At 53.5% G+C, this 25633-nt stretch overlaps 2 protein-coding genes across 29 annotated transcripts in view; one reads left to right on the top strand and one right to left on the bottom strand.

Annotated features, from left to right (window-relative positions):
- Nucleotides 1-1921: 1921 nt before the first annotated feature.
- On the bottom strand, nt 1922-5288 carry RGS9BP (regulator of G protein signaling 9 binding protein). Its single transcript, XM_017350636.4, has one exon. The coding sequence runs from the start codon at nt 4913-4915 to the stop codon at nt 4202-4204; it is 714 nt and encodes a 237-aa protein (XP_017206125.1). The 5' UTR covers nt 4916-5288; the 3' UTR covers nt 1922-4201.
- ANKRD27 (ankyrin repeat domain 27) overlaps nt 3609-25633 on the top strand; it is a 55251-nt gene continuing 33226 nt past the window's right edge. For 10 of the 28 annotated variants that reach the window (XR_011384333.2, XM_070063570.2, XM_070063557.2 and 7 more), the window contains exons 1-3: nt 5849-6005; nt 18431-18562; nt 24726-24836. Coding sequence is in view for 26 of the 28 variants with exons in the window: in XM_070063570.2 (XP_069919671.2) it covers nt 18461-18562; nt 24726-24836 (213 nt within the window). In the remaining 2 variants the exon portion in view is untranslated. Of the gene's footprint in view, nt 3718-5848; nt 6415-13107; nt 13181-18430; nt 18563-24725; nt 24837-25633 lie in introns of those variants that run through there. The other 18 variants (XM_070063551.2, XM_070063552.2, XM_070063568.2 and 15 more) reach the window with 12 other exon arrangements.

The following is a 25633-nucleotide window of genomic DNA, read 5'->3' on the forward strand; positions in this document are numbered from 1 at the left end:
ACATGAAGCCTGTAATGCCACCTTAAATCTGAGGCCACACACACATAAGAACTCAGGCTGTGTTCCTGTTGGCCGTCGTGAGGCAGATTTCGGCTCACCCATTAGTCACCTCCAGGACTAACGATGGGGTGTTGTATCTTTCAAAAAATTTTTATTATTTATTTGAAAGGCAGAGTTATATATAGAGAGGGAGAGAAACACACACAAGGGGAGAGGGAGGGAAAGGGAGAGGGAGAGGGAGGGGGGAGAGAGGGGGAGGGGGAGAGGGAGAGACAGAGAGAGAGAGAGAGAGAGAGAGAGAGAGAGAGAGAGAGAGAGGCAGTTTCCATTCAAATGGCTGCAATGGCCAGGGCTGGGCCAGGCTGAAGCCAGGAGCCAGGAGCTTCATCTGGGTCTCCCACATGGGTCCTGGGGCCCAAGTCCTTGGGCCATCTTCTTCTGCTTTCCCAGGCCCATCAGTAGGAGCTGGATAGGAAGTGAAGTAGCTGGGACTCACAGGGAATGCCAGCACCCCAGGAGGCAGCCTGGCCCACTAAACCACAATGCCTGCCCATGGATTTTATATCTGTACCTTCTCAGAATCCATTCAGGTGGCCTGACTGCTAAGCAAAACAGAACTCCGACTTCACATTCTGAATTTAAATTCCTAATCTAAGTCCTATAAATAAGCAGCATTTACACACAGTTGAATTTTTAGAAATCTGTTCGCTAATTCTGGTGTGCACTAAAATCAAGTAAGCGTAGTCAATGCCGATTTTTAAAATTACATAATGTTAAAGAATTTTGTACTAATTTTTGACCAAAATGATGATCATGGCTAAACTGTAAAACTGTATTCCAATATGCACCAAAACCAATGAACAAACTTACAAAAAGAATCCGGAACCAAGCCAACAAACAGAATAACTCTTTTGTTGTTGCTGTTGTTGAACTATATTCTAGTTAATGTTTTCAGCTCCAAAAGGGATCTTTGAGTTCACCAGTCAGGACCCCCATTGCACGGATGAGGGGTTCGAGGCACAGGGAGGTCCATGACCTGCTGAGGTACTTGGAGAGAGAGGCGGAGGCCCCTGCACATCACTGCCGGCCAGGCCTCGTGGGAGGAGCACCCCCAAAGGAACGGAGGGGAGTCCTACAACACTTTACTTCTCGGGCCCACACACACAGGCCCACAGTTTGGGGTTCTCATCCTTACAAAGCATTCATCACAAAACAGAGGAAAGGAACGGAATAGCTAAAGATGTACCAATTGAGCACACTGGAAAGGAAATGCAACATTATTGGGTCCTCACACCACCACAGCCAAAAACACCTGTAAGTCACTCAGCATCACACATCTCTTTCTCGTCATTCACCATCACACATCTTTATGTAGCTTACTGTAAACCTTAAGTTAAATCATGATATTTATGCTCTGATATTATTTACCAAAGACATTGTTCCCTTGTGGCATTTCAAAACATAAATTGTAAAAACACACGAAAAAATTTGCTAGCCTTTTTTCCCCTCCTACAAATACTATGTTACCAATATCCATAACTCATTCTTGTAAACTATTATCTTCCCATGATAATCAGTGCCTTGATATTCCAATTCTTGTCTTTGCATATGGAATGCTTTGCCCTATCCCTTGTATCACGGCATAAGACCATGCCAAATCTTTACAGAAGATTAACAACTTTGCTGTCAAACATCCCAGTTGAATCAGTCGTCTATCAGGAAGCAATCTCTAGAGTTCTATGTAGAAACCAGAACAGAGACACTAGGTGGAAAGCAGTCTACTACACAAGGCAGAAAGTGATTTTTCTTTTGTTACATAGCAGAAGTTCTATCAGGCAACAGCGTGACTCTAGACACTGCCTGATATTCCTAGTGCTTACCATTTTCAAAGTCAAAGAGTCGTTTGGGTCAGCAGGGCCGCAGTATGAATGTTTATTGTAATCCAGCTATGTTGCTAACTTTTCATCACTAATTTCAGGAAAGGAGGACCCTCAGAGTCAGGTCCACATCTGATTGTAGGTAAATACCTACAGATCTGCCAAGGGGGTGCCAAGAGCGACAGGAGAGAAACCTGTCTGTCCCAGGTGGATTATGCAACACTGATGGGCTGAGTCCTTAATAAATTCTGTGGGACAATTTTTCTTCATGAACCAAAACACCTGACAAGAACGGGTTACAGTCAGGAACAACAGAACACCTTTTGGGCTATGCCTTTGGGCCTATTTCCCAATACTGGGTCACAGAATATCCCAGCCTGTTACCTAAGAGAGACCCTGGGGAAGGATGAACAGACTGCTGGTTGTGTTGTGCGTGGGAACAGGAGTTCAGGAGGTTTCTGTGTCTCTCCAAAGGCATTCGGGGCTTGCAGGTGCCTAGGACCTGGCAGTGTGGCCCCTGTTCAGATCCCCCACCCTCAAACTGGGCGAGGCAGGAAGAGCTTCTTATTTTAGTTATTGCTATAAAATATTTAGTCTGCTTAAGACCTCATGAGTCTTTTAAAAGCCTGATCAGAGATGCATGAAAACAACCCGAGCTTTTCTTGTTTGAAGTCCTGGAGTCTGTAAGCTGAGCAGGCGTGGGGTGGGATGGGGTGGCGGTGGGGAGAGGTGCTCAGGCTGGGGCACCCAGACAGCACCCCTGCTGCCACTGGCCTTGGCCCTGCCACCCTTGTGAAAAACTGCCAGTTCCCCCTTTTAATCCCTTTCCTCACACCTGGGTTAAATAATAAAATAATAATAATCCTTATCAGTTTTCAGCCAAACCAAAGTCTCTGGGTTTTATTCCAAATCACCTTTGAAAGTCACGGGCATCCGTGTTCTCTGTCCCACTTCCCCCCAGCTGTAAAATGGCAGTGCTGCTCTGGCTACTCCCCACCTGAGGCTTTCCACGTTGCCTCATTCATTAATCCAAAGAAGTAGGGACACTTAACTATTCTGTCGTCTGTGCCTGTGGTCCCAGTGTATGCTTTCACCTCTGACTTCCAGAAGGTAGATTGTAAACAGGGCATTCATATATTTAATAACACGAGTACACTGGTATTCGTAAAGGTGCTGTGTTTGACTCATTGGCACGATTAATGCGTGGCCCAATGTCTTTTATTAAAAACACCTTTGACAGTAAGTGAGCTGGCTCTGCCCTTGTCTTAATATGACTATTCATAAAAAGCTTCTTAAATTCCCAGTAAAGCTGCTACATTCTCAGTCCCAGAGCTGAGTGGCTCAAAACCTCTGTGGGCCAGTAATGCCACATGACCCCCTGCGGGGGTGGGGGGTGGGCAGGGAGCTGAGCAGCTCCCTGCAAAGCTGGCTCTCCTGCTGGCCAGCAAGCAAATTCCGGGAGATAGACAGGATTAAGTGCTTCAAAGAGGATTCCCCAGGGCCCCTCCGAAGGAGGATCAAACACATGGGGCGAGCCGTGGAACAAAAAAAAACAAGCCCCTGCGAAGGAGAAAGTGCGTTTTAAACACGCGTGGGCTTTGCCAAAGCCTCTGATCCTGGGCTGGCTGGTGGGGGGGGGGGGCGAGCTCGCTCCTGCACGCACGTGTAACGCGGTGGGTCTTGGGCTGCTTGGTTTCCAGGAACAAACATCTTCCACCTGCTTTGAGTGCATAACGGATAAGCTCTTGCCAAGAAGCGCAATAGCGCGCGGTTAGAGGAAGCACTTTGCGCAAACTCCTACTGCTTGCACTCTCCGAAGTTTAGGCCCCAAAGGATTAAGGTAATAATAACAACAACAAAATCTCATGGCGATTTGTTTCTTGTCCGGGCAACACAGCAACCACTCTCACGGAGCAAAACAGCTCCCTCCCCCGCCAAGCTTCCCTCCATCTCAGCGCCTTCCCCAAACTGTCCCTCGCGGAGCGTGGGACACGCTGGCAGGGCGGGGGGCACCGAACCTGGGCACCGCGTAAAGACGCCCAGCGGCACTCGTATTAACCCATTAACTCGGAAGGATCTGGGACGGCGACTGGCGACCGTTTCTATTAATAGGGTCTAAATCTCCCGCAGACTTTAATGCTCCGGCGGCCCGCGCCAAGTTAACTCCTCCCAGGCCATGTCGCACCCAGGCAGACGCGTGCTTGAAACGCGCGTGTACACACGCACACTCGGGTCTCACAACCTCTCCCCTTGATCAGGCGGGACCCCCGGCCCTTCCGTAGTCGTGTCTCCGGGGAGAACGCGGGGCAGCAGACTGGTGTGGGTCAGCTCAGCTTCGCCACGCACACGGCTAGGGCGACGGCTGCTAGCAGCACTGCGCTGAATAGGGTGGCAGCCAGGGCCTTGCTCGGGTCGCAGGGTCCGGAGCGCTCCTCCACTGACATGCCGCCGGCCGAAGAAGCGCCGGCGCTGGCGCCGGACAGGAGCTCAGCGCCCGCCGCCTGCCGGGCCTGCACTGTCCAGCGGGGCACGTTGACTTTCATCTCCATGTCTTGGATCATCTCGCCCACCTGAAGGACCTCGCGCTCCAGCTCCTGCAGGTCGGCGACGTCGAAGTCGTGCTCCGCCTCGTGCCGCAGGCTGCGGGCGCTCAGGGCGCGCGCCGCCACAGCCGACGCGGCGCCCGCCACCCCGGTGCGCACCAGCGGTCGTCGCGGCGCGTTCAGCGGGAAGGCGGAGCCCAGCGCCAGCGCGCGCTGCATGTCGGCTTCCAGCAGGTCCAGGCAGCCGGAGAAGGCCACCCAGAGGCGCTCGAACTCGGCGCGCTCCTCGGCGGCCAGGCTCTTGTCACGCAGCGCGCCCGTCAGCCGCGCGCCGGTGGCCACGGCCAGCTCGTGCGCCTTCTGCCGCGTCTTCTGCAATTCCTCGCGCAGGTTCTGCGAGTCCGCCGAGCCGCCGACGGTCAGTACCAGGTGGTGGTAGCACGCGGTCGTCCTGTTGAGCGCATCCAGCAGCGCCTTGCACTCCTCCCGCGCCATGGCGCCACGCACGCCCCTCGCTGCCTCACACCCTCAGCGCCGCAGGACGCTGCCAGCCCTGATGCCAGCCTTGGGCCGGGCGGCCAGAGCGCTCCTCATGGCCCGTTCCCCGCGCGCTATTGTCGTCACCCACTCGGACCCGCGACGTGCGCCCCGTCAGCTGCCGCGCGCCGTCTCGGGCATCCTCTCCAGACGCGCACAGGGTCACGCGCGGGGTCTCCGCAGGGCTTTCGCCTGCACCGTGGCCGCCCGCGACGCCAGGGCTGCAGCCCCCATGTTCGTCGGCCCCAGCCCCGAGGCTAGCGGGCCGCGGAGCCGCGCGCCTCTCCGGAGCCGTGGCCAAGGACCCGCCCACCCCGCCGGGCACCTCCACCCTCGCACCCAGGGCGGGCGGGGCCTCGCGGGGGCGGTCACGTGGGGCCGCCCATCTGTCTCTCCGCCGCATGCATTGGAGTCCTGCCAAGGGAACGATCGGCACATCCGACCTGGCCCCATTCTAGGGATGAGGAAGCCGAGGCCCTCGCGCGCAGTCCCAGCCAACGAGGGTATCCGAACACGGGAACACTGACTCCTGGACCCCGCGGGCAACTGGGAGAAGTGTGCTCAGTAGGACTGGGCTCCTCCGTTGTCCAGGGGGGAGCAGAGAGGGGCGCCCTGCAGTCCCGCCCCTTCCCAGCCGGGCTCCCCTGTCGGTAGCCGTCCAACTCCCTTTAGGCGACCGAGCTCGGACCCCATCTCTAGGGCCAACCTGGCTCTCGGCCCCGCCCCTCCGGGTCTGGACACGCGCAGTTGGTGGCGCTGGGCGGGGCCAGCCGGAGTAGGAAGCGCGGCGAACGGCCTGAGCCCCGCCCCCGGTGGGGCCGGACTCAGTGATTGCTCTGCGCTCACGTCACTCTGGACAGAGTCGGCCGCTCATTGGGCTGGCCTGGGCCCCTGGGGGCGAGGCTCCGCCCGACGGTGGAGTAAGGGGGTGGGCTGTGGAGCTGAGCAGCCGCGCCAGGGTGGTGGGCGCAGAGGTGCGGGCCGGGTACCCAGGAGCTGCCGCCCGCAGTCCCGAGATGGGCTGGCAGTGAAACTATGTAGCTTTTAAGTAAGTGTCCTCCCCGTGCCTCCCTTCTCTTGGGACTGCCGCGCTCGGGGCCTGGAGGCCGGGCGGGGCCCCGGAGCGCGGAGGGGGAGGGGTTCTCGCCTTTCCGCGCGGCCGGCGCCCCAGGCCCCTCGCGGTGTGGGCCGCCCCACCCACCCTGTGTTCCCCTCTGCCGGTCCCGGCCGCCGTGGAGCGCGCTCTGCTCACCCTGCCCCTCGTGTGCAGCAGGATGGGGGCCGGCGTCGTGAATGCGCCCTCTGACCCCCGCGGCTCTGGGACTGGCGGGCGGAGGAGCGGGTGCGGAACCCCGGTGCTCCGGCGTGGGGTCTGTGGGCGTGGCTCGCGCTCGAAGCCGCCGGGGTTTCCTGGGGTGCGTTGCGGACCCTGGCGCGGGGCTGTGGTGGTCGCTGAGGTGAGGAAGGTGCCGGCGGGTGGGGGTGGGGGGGCTCTCTGCTTGCCTGCGGCGGCGGCGGCGGGTGGGGATGGTCCACCGGTGCCCAGCGGCAGAGAGTAATGCAGGGATGCTCCTATGCACCCAGAGGTGCCCTGGACTCGGTCTGTTTTCTCGTTGACAAGGAACTCTCAAGCCAGGCAGCACCCCTCTGGGCTGCCCTCAGATGGCACTGGGCGAGGCCCCTGGTGGTCCGACCCCAGTGAGGGTTCAGGACGCCTGGGGAGCAGGGAGTGGCAGCCCTGGGAGGGGGCTGCGCTGTGAGGATGCACGCAGACTGGGACTTTATAAGTTTATGGGTTTTACAGGGGAGAGGACCCCAGGGCTCGCTCTCCCTTAGTGGTTTGTGCCTTAACCAGTTTATCCGGTGGTGTGAGGCCATTCTTTGGGAGGGAGGGTCTCAGCCACGCCCAGGTTGCCCACAGGGCACTTTGAAGGGGAGCTTTGGGGTTTGGGGGGCAGCGGGAGGTAAGGCTGTGGAGTGGATGGAGGCCAGACGTGAGAGCCACAATGCCAAAGGGTTTGGCCGTGGGGGAGTGCGGGGTTGGGGAACCCTTTGGAGACATCAGTGTTGGGAAGATCACTTTGTTGTGTGGCTGGCTGGGCAGGTGCCATCTGAGCGAGAGGACACAGAGCCCTACAGCCTTGGAGGAGGAGAAGGAGGGGAGAGCAGGAGCAGGTGCTTCTGAGTGGCGCTAGTGGCAGGGAAGCATTTGGGGCTCGGAAGTTGCGTAGATGTATATCCCCAAGGGACACTTGCTATGCACTTGCAGCCCTGACTTGTCACCCTAAATAGTCCTGTCTGGCAGCATTCCTGGGAGAGCAGGCAGCCCTGTCTGCCTGGGGCCTGTGTTCAAGGTCTCAGTTGGACTGCACTGCCCCAGCGAAGGCAGCTGCTGGGTCTTGTTCTTGATGTTTCTGTGACCTCTGCTCTGTTGGAGCTGTCCCTGTTTTATCGGTCGCCAGCGTTAGGCTGGTGTCCAGCAGCTCTGGCCTCTCACAGAGAAGCAAAGGAATGTGACCACGTAATGACACATACCAGACCTAGCAAGGATGCAATCCAGAAGAATCCAGACCGGATTTGTCCTGGGGCTGATTCTAAATCCAAGAGATGGCTGAGAACTGAGCTTGGAGCTCCTGCCTTGTGTGTGAGATACATGTCGGAGGGATGGGTGATGGGATGGCATTCTGTGGGAGAGTTGTGTTCCTCCACACTGCCCTGTTCCATCTGTGGCCACACTGCTTCCCATACTGGGGCTCCCTCGACCCTGCATATTCCAGCTTTCACTGTGTTGGGCCAGATCTGAACACCCTATTTGTTTTGTGCTTTTTGGGTTTGTGCCTGCTTGGCTACCGTCTTGGGCTAGTCTCTTAATTATGCTAGACACGAGCAGCAGTGGATTTCCTGCCTCAGCGAGATAGCATCTCTGTCTAGGAGACTGAGCTTCCTCTTAACACCCCACTGTCATTTTGTACAAGTGGGTGAGCAGCTACTGTGGGCCCAAATCCAAATGTAGGGCTGGGTTTTTTGAGAAAAATATGGCCAAGATCCACAGATGTGACAGGCTAGAAGGACTAACAGCATATGTTACATCGCCAAGTGCTTCCCCACTGGCATCGAAGAGAAGTGAACGTAAAGTTTTCCTTATTTTTCCCCCCTCCCCTTCTGAATCACAAATTAAACCATTTGGAGAATATTGCCCATCCTTGGGCGGGGCCTAAAAGGGTGGGAGCAGCTGCAGCGGTGAGAATTGAGCAGGGAGTGCGTCTCTGGTGGGCTCAGTCCCCCATGATGGATTCTGCTGAGGCAGGCCATGCACTATGACCACATAGTTCCTGATACTCAGGCCTCCGTGGGCCCCCAGGACAGTTGGAGACCGCAAAGCCACAAGTGTGCACACCATCTCCTGAAATGCCCAGTAGTAACTTGAGGGCTCGTGGCTCCCCGTTCACAGAGTTACTCGCGTTCAGGGGCGACTGGGGTCTCTGTGTGTACAGGGTTTTCTTTATTACCCTGTCATCTGAGCCCAGGCAGGGATGGGATTTTCTTTTTCCAGGAGTTTTTTTTTTTTTTTTTTTTTGACAGGCAGAGTGGACAGTGAGAGAGAGAGAGAGACAGACAGACAGACAGACAGAGAGAAAGGTCTTCCTTTGCCGTTGGTTCACCCTCCAATGGCCACCGCAGCCAGCGCACTGCAGCCGGTGCACCGCGCTGATCTGAAGGCAGGAGCCAGGTACTTCTCCTGGTCTCCCATGGGGTGCAGGGCCCAAGCACTTGGGCCATCCTCCACTGCACTCCCTGGCCACAGCAGAGAGCTGGCCTGGAAGAGGGGCAACCTGGACAGAATCCGGCGCCCCGACCTGGACTAGAACCCGGTGTGCTGGCGCCGCAAGGCGGAGGATTAGCCTAGTGAGCCGCGGCACCGGCTTTCCAGGAGTTTTGTAAGCATATTCACTTATCTCTTGGGTTTTATAACCCAAGGATTTTGACAAGGAAACTTGTCAGGGAATTAAGTTATTTTTAAGTGTTCCCCCCCTGTAAGAATTCAGCTCTGGTGCTGTGCACCAGAGCATGTGTGACTGTTACATTCTGTTAACACTAGACAGGAAGGATTGACAACTGTCCTGGACAGAGCTCGTTGAATCCCTCCTCCTGGACAAGGGTTCAGTCGTTGGCAACCAAAAGGCCCTGCTATCCATGAGCAAGCGGGTGGCTCAGGACTAGACCCAGCAGGCTATGTGCTTGCTGAGAGCCTTGGGTGTTTGCATGGTTGGAGAATGTGGCTGTTGGAAGTGGCGTTCAGGGCCCTTCATGTCTGGTTCGACACCTGCATGCCCACCCTGCTTGGATTCTTAGTACATCCCTGGGGGGCCGATGCTGTGGCCCAGTGGGTTAAGCCACTGTCTGCAGTGCCAGCATTCCATATGGGCACTGGTTCAAGTCCTGGCTGCTCCAGTCTGAAGAACTAGCTCCCTGCTGATGCACACGGGAAAGCAATGGAGGATGGCCCAGGTCTTTGGACCCCTGCACCCACGTGGGAGACCTGGGTGAAGCTCCTGGCTTCAGCCTAGCCCAGCCCAGCCCCAATTGTGGCCATCTGGGGAATGAACCAGTGGATGGAAGATATTCTCTCACCCTCCCTCCCTCCCTCTCTCTCTCTGTAGTTCAAATAAAAGGAAAAAAAAAAAAGTGTATCCCTGGACTCATCTTCTCCTGTAGTCAGGGAGTTTGCCCTGGGGCCTTTGTGCCCACATGGAAGGGGCTCCTGCCTCCTGAGCCGTGAGCTGTGCCCCTTCCCTGCCGGACATGCCTCCCCCAGCCCCCCCTCCTCCCCGTGCCGCCACCCTCTGTCTCTGATCTTCACCTCCAGATGAGCTCGTGAGTTGCTCGGTGAAAGCCTGCCCTTGGCCCCTCGTCTGGGAGGTGGTGGTGTCGGCACTCTGCCAGCCGCCTGTCTGCGGGGCAGCGGTGCCCTTTCCCAGCTACAGCCTCACCACACCGCACATCCTGTTTCTCCTGTGGTTTTTGACCAAAGCATCTGTGCTTCTGTGTTGTGCCACAAAGAAACGACTGTGTCGGGAACCGAGAAGAACTTTGTTTTCTTGCGGCTCTGAGCAAAGTTGCATTGTCCAGTTGTTCTGTTGGGGACTCATAAAAAGAGCTTCTGCTTTCTGGTAACAACTGAATTCAGATACCTGAACCATTGCAGAGCTGACCTTGGCGCCCGCAGAGGGAGGGATTTTATGCAGCATTTTTCACGCTCAGTCCTTCCTCCCAAGAGGATTTGAAGGAAGCTTGGGGGTCTCTTGCGTGTGTTCTACAGGACGGGCGGGCATAGTGGGTAAAGGGATGAGTTTAAGAATGAATTGTGGTGTCTGTGTAACCTGAGGCAGACAGCGGGCCCTCAGTGTCTTCGTCTGCAACAAGGGGCTGAGTTACTGTGAGTAGGATGAGGGTGTATAGCACTTGTCAGGAGCTCGGAACAAGGGTTCTCCTCGATGGTGGCTGTTTTTGTCATTGTTCCTGAGGGTTAGAATTTGTAATGCAGTTACTTACACTGCATATGTCCTGGTGTTTTCTCAAGGAGACATTATGGGACTTATTACGTATGAGACGGTCACTCAGGTTTTCATCCATTTTTATTCCAATTTACTGTATTGGGGATCAATTTGCTTGGTGTTCTTTAATGCTAATTTTCTTTTATTAGAGAGAGAAACAGACAAAGAGAGATCCTCTATCCCCTGGTTTCCTATCCAAGTGCCCATAATAGCCAGGGTTGGGCCAGGCTGAAGGAGCCCAGAGCTTTATCCAGGTCTCCCGTGTGGGTGGCAGGGGTCCCCATACTAGAGCCATCACCTGCTGCCTCCCAGGACACACCTTCATGGGAAACTGGATCAGAAGTGGGAGAGCTGGGACCCTAATCAGGCACTCCCACGTGGGATATGGACTTCCCAAGCTGTGACCCAAGTTGCTGTGCCAAACGCCTTCTAATTTCTCTTTTTTAATGAAGAAAGAAGGCCTCAGGCTCAAGTTCAAAACCTTTGGAAGGGAATAGTATCTCACTAGGGTTTAAGTAGCATCAATTGTTTCTATAATTTTATTCATTTAAAAAATGTTTATTTTCCTCTACTTAAAAGGCACAGCAATGAGGGTGGGGGTGTGGATAGGGGAGATATCTCCCACCTGCTGGCTCACTTCCTGTCTGTGATAGGCAGAGCTGGGCCAGGCTGAAGCCTGTAGGCTGGAACTCCATCTGGGCCCCGCATGGGTGGCAGGGGCCCGTGTACTAGAACCATCATCTGCAGTCTCCCAGGAGGCTTTAGCAGGAAGTTGGATTAGCAGCAGACTGGCTGGGACTCAGACTGGCACTGTGATGTGGGTTATGGGCATCCCACGCAGTGGCCGAACCTGCTGCACCACAACACCCGCCCGTTTTTACAATTTTAAATGTTAAGATTTTCCTCTCTTTATCAGAAGTCATACTGTTACCCTGTTTAAAGTAGTCATAAGGTTTCTTTGTTAACATTAAAAAAAAAAAAAGACAGTGGCTATTTAAAGGAAAAGATCAGAGACTAACAACAGAACCTCTGTGTATAAGTGCGCAGGTCGGCCGGCGCTGTGGCTCATTAGGCTAATCCTCCGCCTTGCGGCGCCGGCACACCGGGTTCTAGTCCTGGTCAGGGTGCCGGATTCTGTCCCGGTGGCCCCTCTTCCAGGCCAGCTCTTTGCTGTGGCCTGGGAGTGCAGTGGAGGATGGCCCAAGTGCTTGGGCCCTGCACCCCATGGGAGACCAGGAGAAGCACCTGGCTCCTGCCATCAGATCAGCATGGTGCGCCAGCCACGGCAGCCATAGGAGGGTGAACCAATGGCAAAGGAAGACCTTTCTCTCTGTCTCTCTCTCTCTGACTGTCCATTCTGCCTGTCAAAAAAAAAAAAAAAAAAAAAAGTGCACAGGTCATTCATTGCTCAGAGGTGCCTGGCCAGCAGGGCTGGCAGGCAGGGCCAATACAGAGCCTATGGACTGCTTACCAAGCTCTATGCCCTGGCACGGGACTGCATCCGCGGGGAAGATGGGTTTCCTTTTTCTGATTCTCATGAAGGCACCATGTGGGTAGCAGTAATTGGTGGTGCATTGCTATGCAGTATGGCAGAAGCAGTGACTCTCAAGGGAATCCTGATAACTGGGACTGGTGTTCTCCATTGCACAGGCTGAGATGGAGGCCCAGAGGGGTGCAGTGCCATGGTTAGGGCTGTCATCGTTGTCTTCTTTCTTTTATAAAGATTTATTTTATTGAAAGAGTTTACAGAGAGAGAGAGAGAGAGAGGTGTCAGTCTTCTGCTGGTTCACTCCCCTAATGGCCACAACAGCCGGAGCTGAGCCAGACTGAAGCTAGGATCCAGGAGCTTCTTCCAGGTCTCCCACGTGGATGCAGGGGCCCAATCACTTGGGCCATCTTCCACTGCTTTCCCAGGCACATTAGCAGGGAGTTGGATAGGAAGGGGAGCAGCCAGGAATTGACCCAGTGCCCATATGGAATGCTGGCCCTGCAGGCAGCGATTTAACCTGCTGTGCCACAGCAGCAGCCCCTGTCATCTTTTCTCTGCCTGTTTTGGAGACTTTCTGATAGACTGGTAAAACCACACTGCTCTGTGGTCAGGAGAGCAGACCAGGGGCCGTGGATGATCAGTTGTGGAATGTTTTTACAGTGTACAAAACACCTGTTCACATTAATTAGCTACAGGTAATAATTTGCAGAGAGCAACTTTTTTTTAAAAGATGTATTTATTTGAAAGGCAGCATAACAGAAAGAGATATGTATCTTCCGTCCACTGGTTCACTCCCCAAACGGCCACAGTGGCTGGGGCTGGGGCTGGGCCAGGCTGAAGCCAGGGGGTTGGGACTCCACCTGGGTCTCCCATGTGAGTAGCCAGGGCCCAAGGACTTGAGCCGTCTTCCACTGCCTTCCCAGGCTTGTTAGCCGGGAGCTGGATCAGAAATGGAGCAACCAGGACTCAGACAGGCACTCCCATATGAGATGCTGGTGTTGTGAGCAGGGTCCTCACCTGCTGCCCACAATGTTGGCCCCAGCAGCATCCTGAAAACCGCGTGTTTCCTCAGGTGCGGTGAACTCTGACTTGTGGTCCTCTCGCAGGTATTCACAGACCTTTCAATTGCAGACAACATCGAGGCAAACTCTGGCTTCAGAAGGCATTCTGATGGTGGTGGTAGGTGCCTTCCACACTGATTACTTTATTTGTAAAGTGCAGCTCTGATATAACTCCATTTTGCTTTTGCTTTCAAAGCAATACCCACAGAAACTGATTCCATTTTTAAAACCTCATACATGGGGCCAGCACCGTGGCATAGTAGGTTAATCCTCCACCTGTGGCGCTGGCATCCCATATGGGCATGAGTTCTACTGGCTGTTCCACTTCCAATCCAGCTCTCTGCTGTGGTCTGGGAAAGCAGTAGAAGACAGCCCAAGTACTTGGGCCCCTGCATCTGTGTGGGAGACCTGGAAGAAGCTCCTGGCTCCTGGCTTCGGATCGGCGCAGCTCCAGCCATTGTGGCCATTTGGGGAGTGAACCAGAGGATGGAAGACTTTTCTCTCTCTGTCTCTCCCTCTCACCATCTGTAACTCTACCTCGCAAATAAATACGTAAATAAATAAATCTTAAAAAAAAAACCTCATACACAACAGAAGCAAAATTAATACAGAATACATAAATAAAAGATGGGATTGATCTGTGTGGAAACTGGAATTGCAGGACCTGGAAGAAGACATACCTGAAGAAACGTATCATGTTTATGGATAATAAGATTTCTTGTTACAGATATATTGACACTTCAGTCCATAAATTCAGTGCAATTCCAATGAAAATCCCAACAAGATTTTTTCTGGAGTTGACAATCTGATTCTAATTCATTGTAAAGAACTAGGAATAATCTGACAATTTTTAAAAAAGATTTATTTATTTATTTGAAAGGCAGAGTTACAGAGAGGCAGTGGCAGAGAGAGAGAGAGGTCTTCCATCCGCTGGCACACTCCCCAGATGGCCACAATGGCTGGAGCTGTGCTGATCTGAAGCCAGGAGCCAGGAGTTTCTTCTGGGTCTCCCACATGGGTACAGGGGCCCAAGGACTTGGGGCCATCTTCCACTGTTTTCCAGGCCAAAGCAAGATTGCAAGTAGAGCAGCCAGGATTCGAACTGGTGCCTATATGGGATGCCGGCCCTGCAGACGGTGGTGTTACCCACTATGCAACAGCGCTGGTCGCAATCTGACAATTTTGTAGCATGAGAGAGGGGAGGAGGCATTTTGTGAGTTATCAAAGCTTGTTATAAAGTTATAGTCATGCATAATAATATGGACTGGCCCTGCTGTGTTCAGTGCTATAGCCACTGGTCACATGTGGCTACCGAGCATTTGAAATGAATTGAGGAGTGCTTTGGAGCCGGGTTTAGCCTAATGGTTAGGATGTCTGTGTCTCATATCCCAGTACCTGGATTCAGTTCCTGGCCCTGGCTCCCAGCTCCACCTTCCTGGACGCAGCCATGGGAGGCAGTGGTGACAGCTCTAGTGATTGCGTCCACCCACACGGGAGATCTGGATTAAATTCCTGGCTTCCAGCTTCAAGAACTGGCTGTTGTGGGCATCCAAGTGAACCATGGATGGAAGCTCTGTGTTTGTCTCTCTGTCTCTCTCTGCCTTAATAAATAAGTAAAAAAGAAAAAAGAAGTGCTGTGAATGTAAAATACCAACCTTGGAGACTTGGTAGGAATAAACAAGAATGTAAACTGTAATTTAGAAGTGGTGATCACAGGCTGAAATATAACTTGGATATATTAATAGAAATTATTAAAATCAGTGTCATCTTTTTAAAGTCATTAGAAAATTTAAAACCATATATATATATAGTTGTATGCAAGGTGTGTATAATTATGTTCTCACATACTCTCATGGGACAGTGCTGACCTAGACCACCGAAACAGCAGAGCCCCAAACAGGCCAAACATACATGGGAACTTGGAGTGTGACAAAGGTAGCATTGCATGAGCAACCAGTGTGAAAGGGGTAGAATGTTCAGAACACGAGGATGGGACAGCATTACTGATAATGTGGCAAAATATATATATATAGATGCTCCATTTACTGAATATGCAAAAATGAATTCCAGATGGGCTGGAGATCCAAACGTGAAAAGCTTTAAGATTTTTAGCAGTTAGAGTCTGTTGCTGGCTTTGGAGTTGGAAAGGATGTGGCCTCAGGTTGCTGTTACTACATAACCAGCCCCAAACTCAGAGGTGTAAAACTGCCACAATTTATCATTCCTCCTGGTATGTGGATTGCCCTGGTGGCTCTGCAGGCCTCACCTGGCCTTACTAATGTGGCTGGTGGTCTGCTGACAGTCTGGCTGTGCTCCTGGGCCACCTCCAGCCTCTTGTGTCACGTGGACTTTGTCCAGCATGGTGGTGTCCGGTGCTGACACACCGGGAGTGGAGTCTGCAAGGCCTCATGAGGCTGACAGTATCAGTTCTCTCGCTCTCTTTTTTTTTTTTTTTTTTTTTTTTTTTTTTTTTTTAAGATTTATTTATTTATTTGAAAGAGTTACACAGAGAGAGGAGAGGCAGAGAGAGAGAGGTCTTCCATCCACTGGTTCACTCCCCATTTGGCCGCAACGACTTGAGCTGTGCTAATCCGAAATCAGGAGCCAGGAGCTTCTTCTGGATCTCCCATGCGGGTGCAGGGTCCCAAGGACTTGGGCCATCTTCTACTGCTTTTCCAGGCCATAGCAGAGAGCTGGATGGGAAGTGGAGCAGCCGGGTCTCGAACCGGCACCCATATGGGATGCCAGCACTTCACGCCAAGGTGTTAACCTGCTGCACCACAGCGCCGGCCCCAGTATCAGTTCTCTTGGTTGAAGCAGCTCTCTTGCCTCAGATTCAGGGGGCTGGGGAAGAGACCCCACTTTCTGATGGGATTGGTGAAGTCACTTTGCAAAGAGGTAAGGGAGCTGAGGCGGAGAGGAGAGGGGAAGGCTCGGTTTTCCAAGATCCAAAAAGCAAAGATTGACAAATCTAACTACGCTAAATCCTAAAGCATCTATTTCTGAAAGCACCCGTTTGGAAAAATGAAACAAATGATAGACTGGGAGAGGATATTTGCAACGTGTTTCAGTATCCAGAAGTATGAAACCATCAATCATAGGGGAAGGGCCAACCACCCAGAAGAAAAGCAGGCAAAAGACATAATTAGGCAATTTGTAAAAGATAAAGAAATGATGTTCAGCTTCATTTAATTTTCATTCCTCTGACTTCGTTATCAGAGAAAAGGAATTCAACACAGCGAGACAGTACTTGGTTGCTTGCAGACAGCCTTAGTCCATCCAGGCTGCTACAGCAAGTGCCGTAGACTGGGCGGCTTGTAAGCCACAGAGGTGACGCCCTGGCTGTTCTGGAGGCTGGGGAGGCCAGGGTGAGGCTGCTGCAGACCTGGTGTCTGGTTCAGAGACCTGGCGTCTTCCGTGCAGCCTCACAGGTGGAAGGAGCTCTCTCGGGGTCTCATGTCTTTCTTATTTTTTAACTTCCATTTTATTTGAAAAGTTGAGAAAGACAGAGATCTTCTGTCTGCTGGTTCACTCCCTGAATGCCTGCACTAGCTAAGACTGGACCCGGCTGAAGCCAGGAGCCCTGACTCGTATCTGAGTCTCCCCCATGGGGGGCAGTGGGGCAAGACTGGAGCCCCCACCTGGTGCCTTTCAGGATGCGTATTAACAGAAGGCTGAACGCCAGAGCAGCGGAGCAGGCACTCCCGTGTGGGATGCCAGCAAGCAGCCGTCAAGCACCGTGCCTCCCGGGGTGCTCATCCCATTCACGAGAGCTCTGCCATCATAACCCGTCACCCCCTGGAGGCCGTCACCTAGGAGGGATGCTTTCAGCACGTGCGTTCAGACCACAGCTCAGACCGATGGGAGTAAAACAGTCTGATGACACCAAGAAGCACTGGTTAAGTGTGATGTGAAGAAAGCCGCATGCTCAGACACTCAGGCATAGAAAGGAGTCCAGCGTTGCCGGCATCTGCTGCGGGTAGGAGCGAGCGCGCCCCTCGGCGCTCTCCCGGGAGCGTGCTGCAGTACGTGTGCAGGGCTGTTCTTGCACCACTCCTCGTCTTACTGAAGAGGTGGGTGCGACTTAAACGTAGGATATGAGAGAAACTGTGACAGGTTCACTTATTAGATCGCAGTGCAGCAGGGACCAGCGAGTGAGTGAGAGCCGGGTGGCTCAGCAGGGGTGGAATTTGAAAAGGTGACATCGACTGAGAAGGAAGTGTTCCGGAATAATTAGCATGTGGTCGTAGTGTTTAGAGCTGAATTTTTATCCGGTTAAGGAGGAAATTTGCCACTATGGGAGTGCAGTGGGATGGGTGGGTAGAAGGCAGCTGGCAGAGGAGTAGGGGGCTCTTAGAAGCCTCTGGGGACTTTTATCTGTTTCATAGCTGCCCTGTGCAGCTTATCTGTTTTGCCAGTTGCTTTGCGAGGAGTCTGGAGGGGTCTGTTCTAGCACCAAGGGTCTCAACAAAAGGGAGGAAATGGGGTGGTGATGGGGAAGAAGAGGAAAGGGGCGGGGGAGCAAGATGCCAGGTGCCCTTTAGATGCCTTCAGGTTAGTGGCTGCCTTTGAAAGGGGAGGGGGGAGAGCATGGGACCAGGGAGGGACACAGCTGGTGTGTGTGTGTGTGTGTGTCTGTTGATATGCTCTACTTTCTTTCTTTAGGGCCCAGTGTTAGAGACAGTGAGTTACACTGCCAGCTGAGACGTCTGCATCCCATGTCACCATGTCAGAGTGCCTGGGATGGAGCCCAGACTCTGCTCCAGTGAAGATTCCTGTTCTTTTATACCCTGGGCAGCAGTGGGTGATGGCTCAAGTACTTGGGCCCTTGCCACCCACTTGGGAGACCTGGATAGAGCTCTTGGCTTTGGCCTGGCCCAGCCCTGGCCGTTCTAGGCACTTGGGGAGTGAGCCCACAGATCAGTGAGCTCTGTCTCTCTATTGCTCTGCCTTTAAAATAAATAAATAAACTTTAAAAACAGAACTAATAAAATGCTGTGATTTGGTAATTCTGCATGGTAGGTTTGCATTAGTACTCAGTACTTTTTCATGCACTTCAAATACTTCATGAAACATACACGTGTGTCTTTAGCACGTCACGGGTTTGGTCATGGAGGATGTTGTGAATATGGCTGTGTATGCTTCAGCCATGAGTTGGAGCTTAACAAGAATTTCTGAACTTAATGTACACATCACTGAACCAATAAGTAGGTCATCCTGGCATTGGGGGGTTATGTCTGGTGATCCCTGGCGGCACGTTAGGTCTGGGGCAGAATAAGAGGTGTGAGAGATGTTGCTTGGAAGTTGCCAGGTGGAGACTTTCAAGTCTGAAGGTGGCTCATTTACTGCCTTTCCCTCCCCGTCCCAGGAGACTCACTTTGCCCCACCTGCAGTCCATATGGCTCTGTATGATGAAGATCTCCTGAAAAATCCTTTCTACCTGGCTCTTCAGAAGTGGCGGCCCGACCTGTGCAGCAAGGTGGCCCAGGCCCACGGCATTGTAAGTACCCCGGTCCCAGGGCTGGTCCTCAGGTGTGGGTGATGCCAGAGGTCTGGAGGACTGAGGGGAGGTTTGCAGGAAGCCCCCAGCCCATGTGTCGGTGAATGAGTGGCAAGGGGCCGCGGGAACTCCTCCAGGAGGCCTGCTGGGCCTACAGCCCAGGCGTCATCCGTTGCCAGGCCCTGTTGTGGGGTGCCCCACAGGGCACTGCATCTCCCTGTCTCTCTTGTTTGTTGGCCCTGAGGGCCCCTGCAGAGCAGAGGCCAGTTACCTCCTCTGAGTCCCTCAGGAGAAGGGAGCGTGTGGACACATGGGTCCATAGTTTTGGAGGGTGGCGTTTCTCAAAGGGAAAGAACTTAGGCGAGAGAGGCCGCAGCCACAGAAGCCTCGAGGGGGCAGCCAGGCTGCAGGCACGGGGGGAGCAGGGAGGAGGCACCAGCCTGTCTCTGGGCACCTGCTGCGTGTAGGGAGGGCAGGCCCTGTGTTGTGGGTCTTCCCGGCTCTCAGGTCGGCAGAGTTGGCGGGCACCTTGTTTAGCCAGCACCTTGGGACACGGAGTCCTGGACGCATTTTGTCTCCTGCGGTGTCTGCTTGAGAAGTCTCCCGCCTTCTCTCTGGGTGTTGTTCACCTCTCGCGCTGTGGTGTGACTGCCCAGGGGCGTCAGGTGTCAAGGCCTTGTTCTGTGCAAGCAGAAGTCAGGTCAGCACAGGTTGCTGCAGGGTTTGGCTGCCCCTCTGGGAAACCAGAACTAGGTTTACTAGTAGCCTCTGCTCCCAGAAGCCTGGCGTGAAGTCCCCTCCAGTTTTCACGATTAAGTTTTGTGATTCATATGTTTGTGCCAAAATTGCGTTACTTTGGATTTTAGAAGTCATAGTGTTCATTGTAAATAACAATTGAGTATATACCTATTTCCAAAGAAGAAGACCTTGTCAAACCCACCAAAGACATTCATTGTCATCTGTTCATTGCACAGCAGTTATGAAACACTACGCCAGTTACACACTGTACAAGGGTATGTGGGGCCACGAGATGACATCTTCTGGTGGTATCACAGCCAGCTTAGTTTGTGCCTGTATGCTCTGCGATGTCCACACAGCGTGATATTGCCCAGTGCGTCGTTCCCGAGAGCGCACCCCTGCCACGGGGCAGTCATGGCTGTGTGTGAAGTCCTTCTCTCTGGCGCTGAGGGTTCAGCAAAGCTTGGGAAGAAGCAACACAGCCTTCATCCTCACAGAGCTTAATTCTCGTGCGGGAGGTGGTCACCCGCTGGGGGGAGTCACACCATCCGCGGTGGTACGTACGGGCTGCGGGATCTTCCCACGCTTCCCGTCTTTGTTCTCTGGCATCTGTAGAAGTGCCATCTAGATACAAGCGTGTGTGCCTGCGCCGTGTGGCATCTTCCCAGAATGTCACTTCTCAGCAAGCTCTGTGTGTCTGGCACACCGGAGTCCTGGTGCTGGCGGTAGTACAGTTCCTGTCGCCCAGAGGATCCTTCCTTAGCTGAAAATCACGGGCCCCACTTGAGCTCAGTTTCAGTAAGGGCTTTGCAGTCTTGGTCGGCCTCCTTTGGGTACACTTTTTTTTTTTTAAGATTTATTTATTTTACTTGAAAGGCAGAGTTCAGAGCGAGAGCGAGAGAGAGAGAGAATATCTTCGTCCACTGGTTCCCTCCCCAAATGGCTGCAATGGCCAGAGCTTGCCCAGACCGAAGCCAGGAACTTCTTCTGGGTCTCCCACATGGGTGCAGGGGCCCAAGGACTTGGGCCATCTTCTACTGCTTCCCCAGGCCATTAGCAGAGAGCTGGATCGGAAGTGAAGCAGCTGGGACTCGAACTGGTCCCCATGTGGGATGCCGGCACTGCAGGTGGTGGCTTAACTTGCTATGCCACAGCACCAGCCCCCTTTCTTTTTCTTCAAATGTTTATTTTTTTGGTAGAGAGAGGGGCAGCACTGCCATCCACTGTTTCATTCCTCAAATGCTCACAGCAGCTGGGTCTGTGCCAGGCCAAAGCTGGTCTCCCACATGGAGGTGGAGACCCAACCACTTGAGCCAGCACCGCTGCCTCCCCGGGTGTGCGTTGGCAGGAATCTGCAAAGGTGCTGGAACTGGAGCTCGAACCCAGGCCCTCTGACAAGGGATGGAGGAGTCCCAACGGCAGTGTAATCACTAGGCCAAGTGCCTACCACAGGCCATGTTTTTATTACCCTGGAATCTTCCTTGGGGTCCTTTTCTGAGCTCTAAAAAATGTGAAACCAGGCGTGTGTAATTGGCCTCGCTGTAGTACGCTGTGTCCCCAAACAGAGTACCTGGATTTGAGTCCCAGCTCCAGTTTCCTGTTCACGTGCACCCTGGGAGGCGGAAGTGATGGCTCAGGTTGTTGGGTTCCTGCCACTCATGTGGGAGATCTTGATTGAGTTTCTGACTTCTCTCTTTGGCCTGGCCCAGTCCTGGTCAGTGCGGCCATTTGGGGGGCTACAACCAAACAGCAGATGGGAGCTGGCTCTGTATCTCAAATAATTAAAAATTAGAAAAAATTAAAAATGTGAAAGCACTACTTTTTTTTTCTTTTTAGAGACTTATAGAGTAGAATTGCAGAGAGAGAGAGAGAGAGAAAGGGTGAGACAGCGAGAGAGAGAGGCATTGGCTCACTCCCCAGATAGCCACAGCTGGGGCAGGGCCAGGCTGAGGCCAGGAGCCAGGAGCTTTTTCAAGGTCTCCCATGTGGCTGCCTTCCCAGGCAGATTAGCAGGGATCTGGGTTGGAAGTGGAGCCGCTGGGACTTGAACTGGTGCCCCATGGGATGCCAGTGTCGTGGGTGATGGTTTAACCCCCTGTACCACAACACCAGTCCTGAAATCACCACTTTTAACAAGTGTCTGTCCTGCAGGAGGAACTGCCCCTCACTTTCTCCTGTGGCCACGCTGATGGCCCCTCATCCTCTTTCCATCTGCAACAGCTGCGGATGGCAGCTAAGACTGCAATTTGACTGCTGCTGGGACCTTGCACTGACTTCTCCCTAGCCCCCTTCCCCAGGGACAGCCTCGCTTTCCTGCAACTACCTGCTCTCTCTGCTTTCACAGGGGGGAGCTCCTGTTCCGGGTCCCAGTCACAAAGGCTTGTGGCACCCTACACTGTAATAATAGTCACCCTGTTCTATTTTAAAGGATCTATTTATTTATTTGAAAATCAGAGCTACAGGGGGAGAGAGAGAGAGAGAGAGAGAGAGAGAGAGAGATCAGCTGATCGATCTTCCATCTACTTGTTCACTCCCCAGATGGCTGTGCTGAGGCAGGCTGAAACCAGGAGCCAGAAGCTTCTTCTGAGTCTGCTCTGTAGGTGGCAGTGGCCCAAGTACTTGGGCCATCTTCATTACCTTTCCCAGGCTGTTAGTGGGGAGCTGGATTGGAAGTGGAGCAGCCAGAACATGAACCGGCACCCATATGAGATGCCAGTGTTGCAGGGGGTGGCTTAACCCACTATGCCACAGCACCAGCCCCAGTCACCCTATTCTTATAACCAGCCAGCTAGTTATGCACGTGTGGCTTCCTCAGACTGGGCGAGGCAGGTGTGTATCCCTGGGGCTCTTGTCCATGGGCTGCAAGGGGAAAATCCTCCATGTTTCTGAGGTGTATACTGGGTGTGGATCCATTTGGCTGTAAAAAAAAAGCAAATATTGAAAAAGGAGGTAAAGCTTAGTTCTTTTATTAATGTCTTTTAGTTATCGGTTGAATAGGCTTTTGGAGGCTCCCTTGGAATCCAGCAGCATGTCTTCCAGGTTCCCAAAAGCTGACTTCCAAGCAGAGTATCTGTGTAGCCTGGCTGCCTGTCCCAGTTCTCACCATTTGTTTAGTGTAGATTCACCCAACAAACTTTCACTGAGCACCTGCTGCATGCTAGGTGGCTTGCTAGATTCCAAGGGGAACTTCTTCAGGGAACTCCAGAAACTGCAGTTAGGACAGACGTCCGTATCCTTTGTTTTGCTTTCCCACTTGGCTGAACATTTGGGAGGACAAGGTCCCGACTGCCCACCCTGGCTCCAGCCAGTCCCTCCTGGAGTGTGGGCTGCTGTCCTTGTAGCTGGACAAGGCAGATGGTGGGAGGAAGAGGGCCGGCCGCAGCCTCTCCCTCCATCAGGTGCACCTCTGCTTGCTGTGTGGTGTGGTCACATTGCAGAACTCCAGCGATGTCTATTATGATGGCTTTTCTTATTTTTTTTCTTTCTTCTTATTTATTTATTTTTAGATGTATTTATTTTATTCAAAAGGTAGAGTTAGAGAGAGAGAAGGAGAGACAGAGATCTTCCATTTGCTGGTTCACTCCCCATATGGTTGCAACAGCCAGAGCTGGGCCTATCTGAAGCCAGGAGCCAGCAGCTTCTGGGTTTCTCACATGGCTGCAGGGGCCCAAGACTTGGACCATCTCCCATTGCTTTCCCAGGCCATAGCAGAGCTGGATTGGAAGAGGAGCAGCTGGGACTTGAACTGGTGCCCATGTGGGATGCTGGTGCTGCAGGCCGAGGCTTAACCTACTAGGCTACAATGCCAACCCTGTGACGGTTTTTCAAGCATAGGGATTGCATTGGAGGGCCTGACCCTTGGAACTTCCTACTCCATCATTTTTTCTGGTGTTCCTGTAAACTGAAAGATTTTTAATATTAACTCTTTGGATCATTAAGTCTTGGCTCCGGGAGGGGACTTACATTTCTTGCCTCCTGCTGGGGTCAGCTGCTTCACTGGTAGCCAGTGAATTTCGGCAGGCCAGGTTATTCCTCTTCCGTGACAGCCTGAGGAGCACTGGTTTAATCCTGGTGATTGTGTTCTGCTTTGGGAGCTCCATGGGACATAGGAAAAGACTACCTGTGATGCCGTGGGGTTGTGTGCTGGGCACTGCACTGAGTGTGTCGCTGATCCTGCCTCACATTCCTCTCAGTACTCCTATGTGCAGCCACTGTCCCTGCGTCACACAAATGGGAACCAAGGGACAGTGACCGGCCACGGCTGAGAAGTGTGCAACCAGGAGAGGCGCCCAGGCCATCTGCTCCCAGCACTTCGCTCTGGCTGCCTTAGGCGGTGGACCTCTGGGGGGTGTTCCTGCGGGGGCATCCATTGAGGCACATGCATTCTGAGAGAATCCTTATAAGATGAGCCCTGGGTGGGCACGTGACCTGGCAGGTAAACCACTGGTTAGGATGCCTGTGTCCCACATCAGAGTACCTGGGTCAGGTCCCAGCTCTGTCCTGATCCCAGCTTTCTGCTAAAGCAGATCCTGGGAGGCAGTGGCGACGGCTCCAGTGTTTGGATTCCTGCCACTCGTATGAGAAGCCTGCACTGAGTTCGCAGCTCCTGGCTTCGGCCTCCTGGCCATTGCAGGCATTTGGGGAGTGAACCCAGTGGAAGAGAGTGCTCTGGCGTGTGCCTGTGCTCTCTGTGTCTGTCTCTCTCTGTCTCTTAAATAAAGAAAAAGTCCCTGAGCCAGAGCTCTGTGCATGGCTGGTGGTTGGCCAGGGCAGAGTGCATCCTTGGTGGCCAGACCCCATTCTGTGGCTGTGCTGTGCTGAGGAGCTGTGTGCTCTGAGCAGCGTTTGGTTTTGCACATTTTGGATGGAACCTGCCGCACAGCCCAAGTCTGGTACCTTGAGGGTCTCTGGTGGAGGCGGCAGCCTGCGCTAGGGGCCCTGGTCTCTGGCCTCTGTTACGTCCTTGTGAACTGTGATCATGGCAAGGCTGAAAACAGAAAAAAACGTAGAGAGATCAGAAGGAAGCTGTCTCAGTGTGAAGTGTTTCTGGTTCGGGTAGTGGGATTATGTGTGACTGCTCCATTTCCCTCTTCTGGACTCCCCAACTCCTCTATTCTTCTGGTCCTGGGAACCGCACTGTTTTCCAAAGGGGGGTCCTGGGGTCTGGGAGGAACCCAGCGTGCCCCAGGTCTGAAGATGGGACAGGGTTATGCCCGTCCTTGCCTTGAGTGGGGAGTGTCTGCTTCCCGCACAGCGACTCAGGAGCTTAGCCTCAGCAGCTGTGGGCATTTGGCAAGGGATGCCGGGTGGCTCTGGGCCTGCGTGTTTCCCGGGCGCCCCGGCTGGAGTGTCGTTGGCACAGCCGGTTCTGCAGAAGCTATGAGTGGCCCCCATGTCTAGCGCTCACTCCGTTGATTTCTTCCAGGTGCTGGTACCCTGCAAAGGAAGCCTGACGAGCAGTGTTCAGTCCACTTGTCAGTTTGAGTCCTACGTGTTGATTCCGGTGGATGAGCGTTTTCAGACCTTAAATGGAAAGGTATTCATGCCTGGAGGGGCCAGCCCATGTCGCTCCCCCAGTGTATGGGTGGGCGGTTAGGAAGGCGGGGCGGGAACCCTGTTCCCCAGCCTTTCACGTCTGCTCCGTTACATGTGACTTGTGATGCACACACACACACACATACATACACACACACACACACACACACACAGAGCAGCCTGTGGAGTGGCTGGAGGGACTCCTGCCTTTGAAGAAAGAAACAGGGGTCCAGCCTCTGCCCTGGCCTGGGGAGGGCCGGCGTCTCCCCCAGCCCGGGGACCTCTCCCCCGCACACCTGTGGCAGGGTGAGCTCTTGCCATGCCTGGGAGAGCTTGTTGGCCTTTTTGTTTTCTTACACAACATGGGCCTCAGGAATGATCATCTTCGTTTTGACAAACTCTGTTTCCTCATAATTTTTAGTCTGCGGAAAGTGGCAGTGCAGTGCCGAGGGGCCGGAGCCTGGTTGGCGCTGGCTGTTTCGCTGCCTTGGTCCCCTCCTCTCCACATACACCCACGCGCTTCTCTCCCCCTCATTGTTTCCCGAGTGGGGTGCAGTCATCCCGTCCCTGTTGTGTGAATTGAGTGCGGCCGTCAGGCACGGAGAACCGGCCCGCCTTCTAGGGGTCTGTCTCGCACGACACTGGCGTTCTGGCCTATTCTACACCCCTTCCCCCACTGGGTGGGGGTTTGTCTGATGAGAGTCGGTCGTGCACACGGAAGGGGTGTGGTGTCTCTCTCAGTGTCACTGTTACCAGGGATGGTGAGTTGTCTTGGTCATTGTTAACTTTGGGGTATCC

The sequence above is a fragment of the Oryctolagus cuniculus genome, chromosome 18 (assembly GCF_051225735.1).
Source record: "Oryctolagus cuniculus isolate XC-2025 breed Fujian yellow rabbit chromosome 18, ASM5122573v1, whole genome shotgun sequence".
Taxonomy (NCBI): Eukaryota; Metazoa; Chordata; class Mammalia; order Lagomorpha; family Leporidae; genus Oryctolagus; species Oryctolagus cuniculus.

What these genes read in the sequence shown, in the direction of transcription:
- RGS9BP (XM_017350636.4), bottom strand. Translation starts at nt 4,915, where the DNA reads ATGGCGCGGGAGGAGTGCAAGGCGCTGCTGGATGCGCTCAACAGGACG.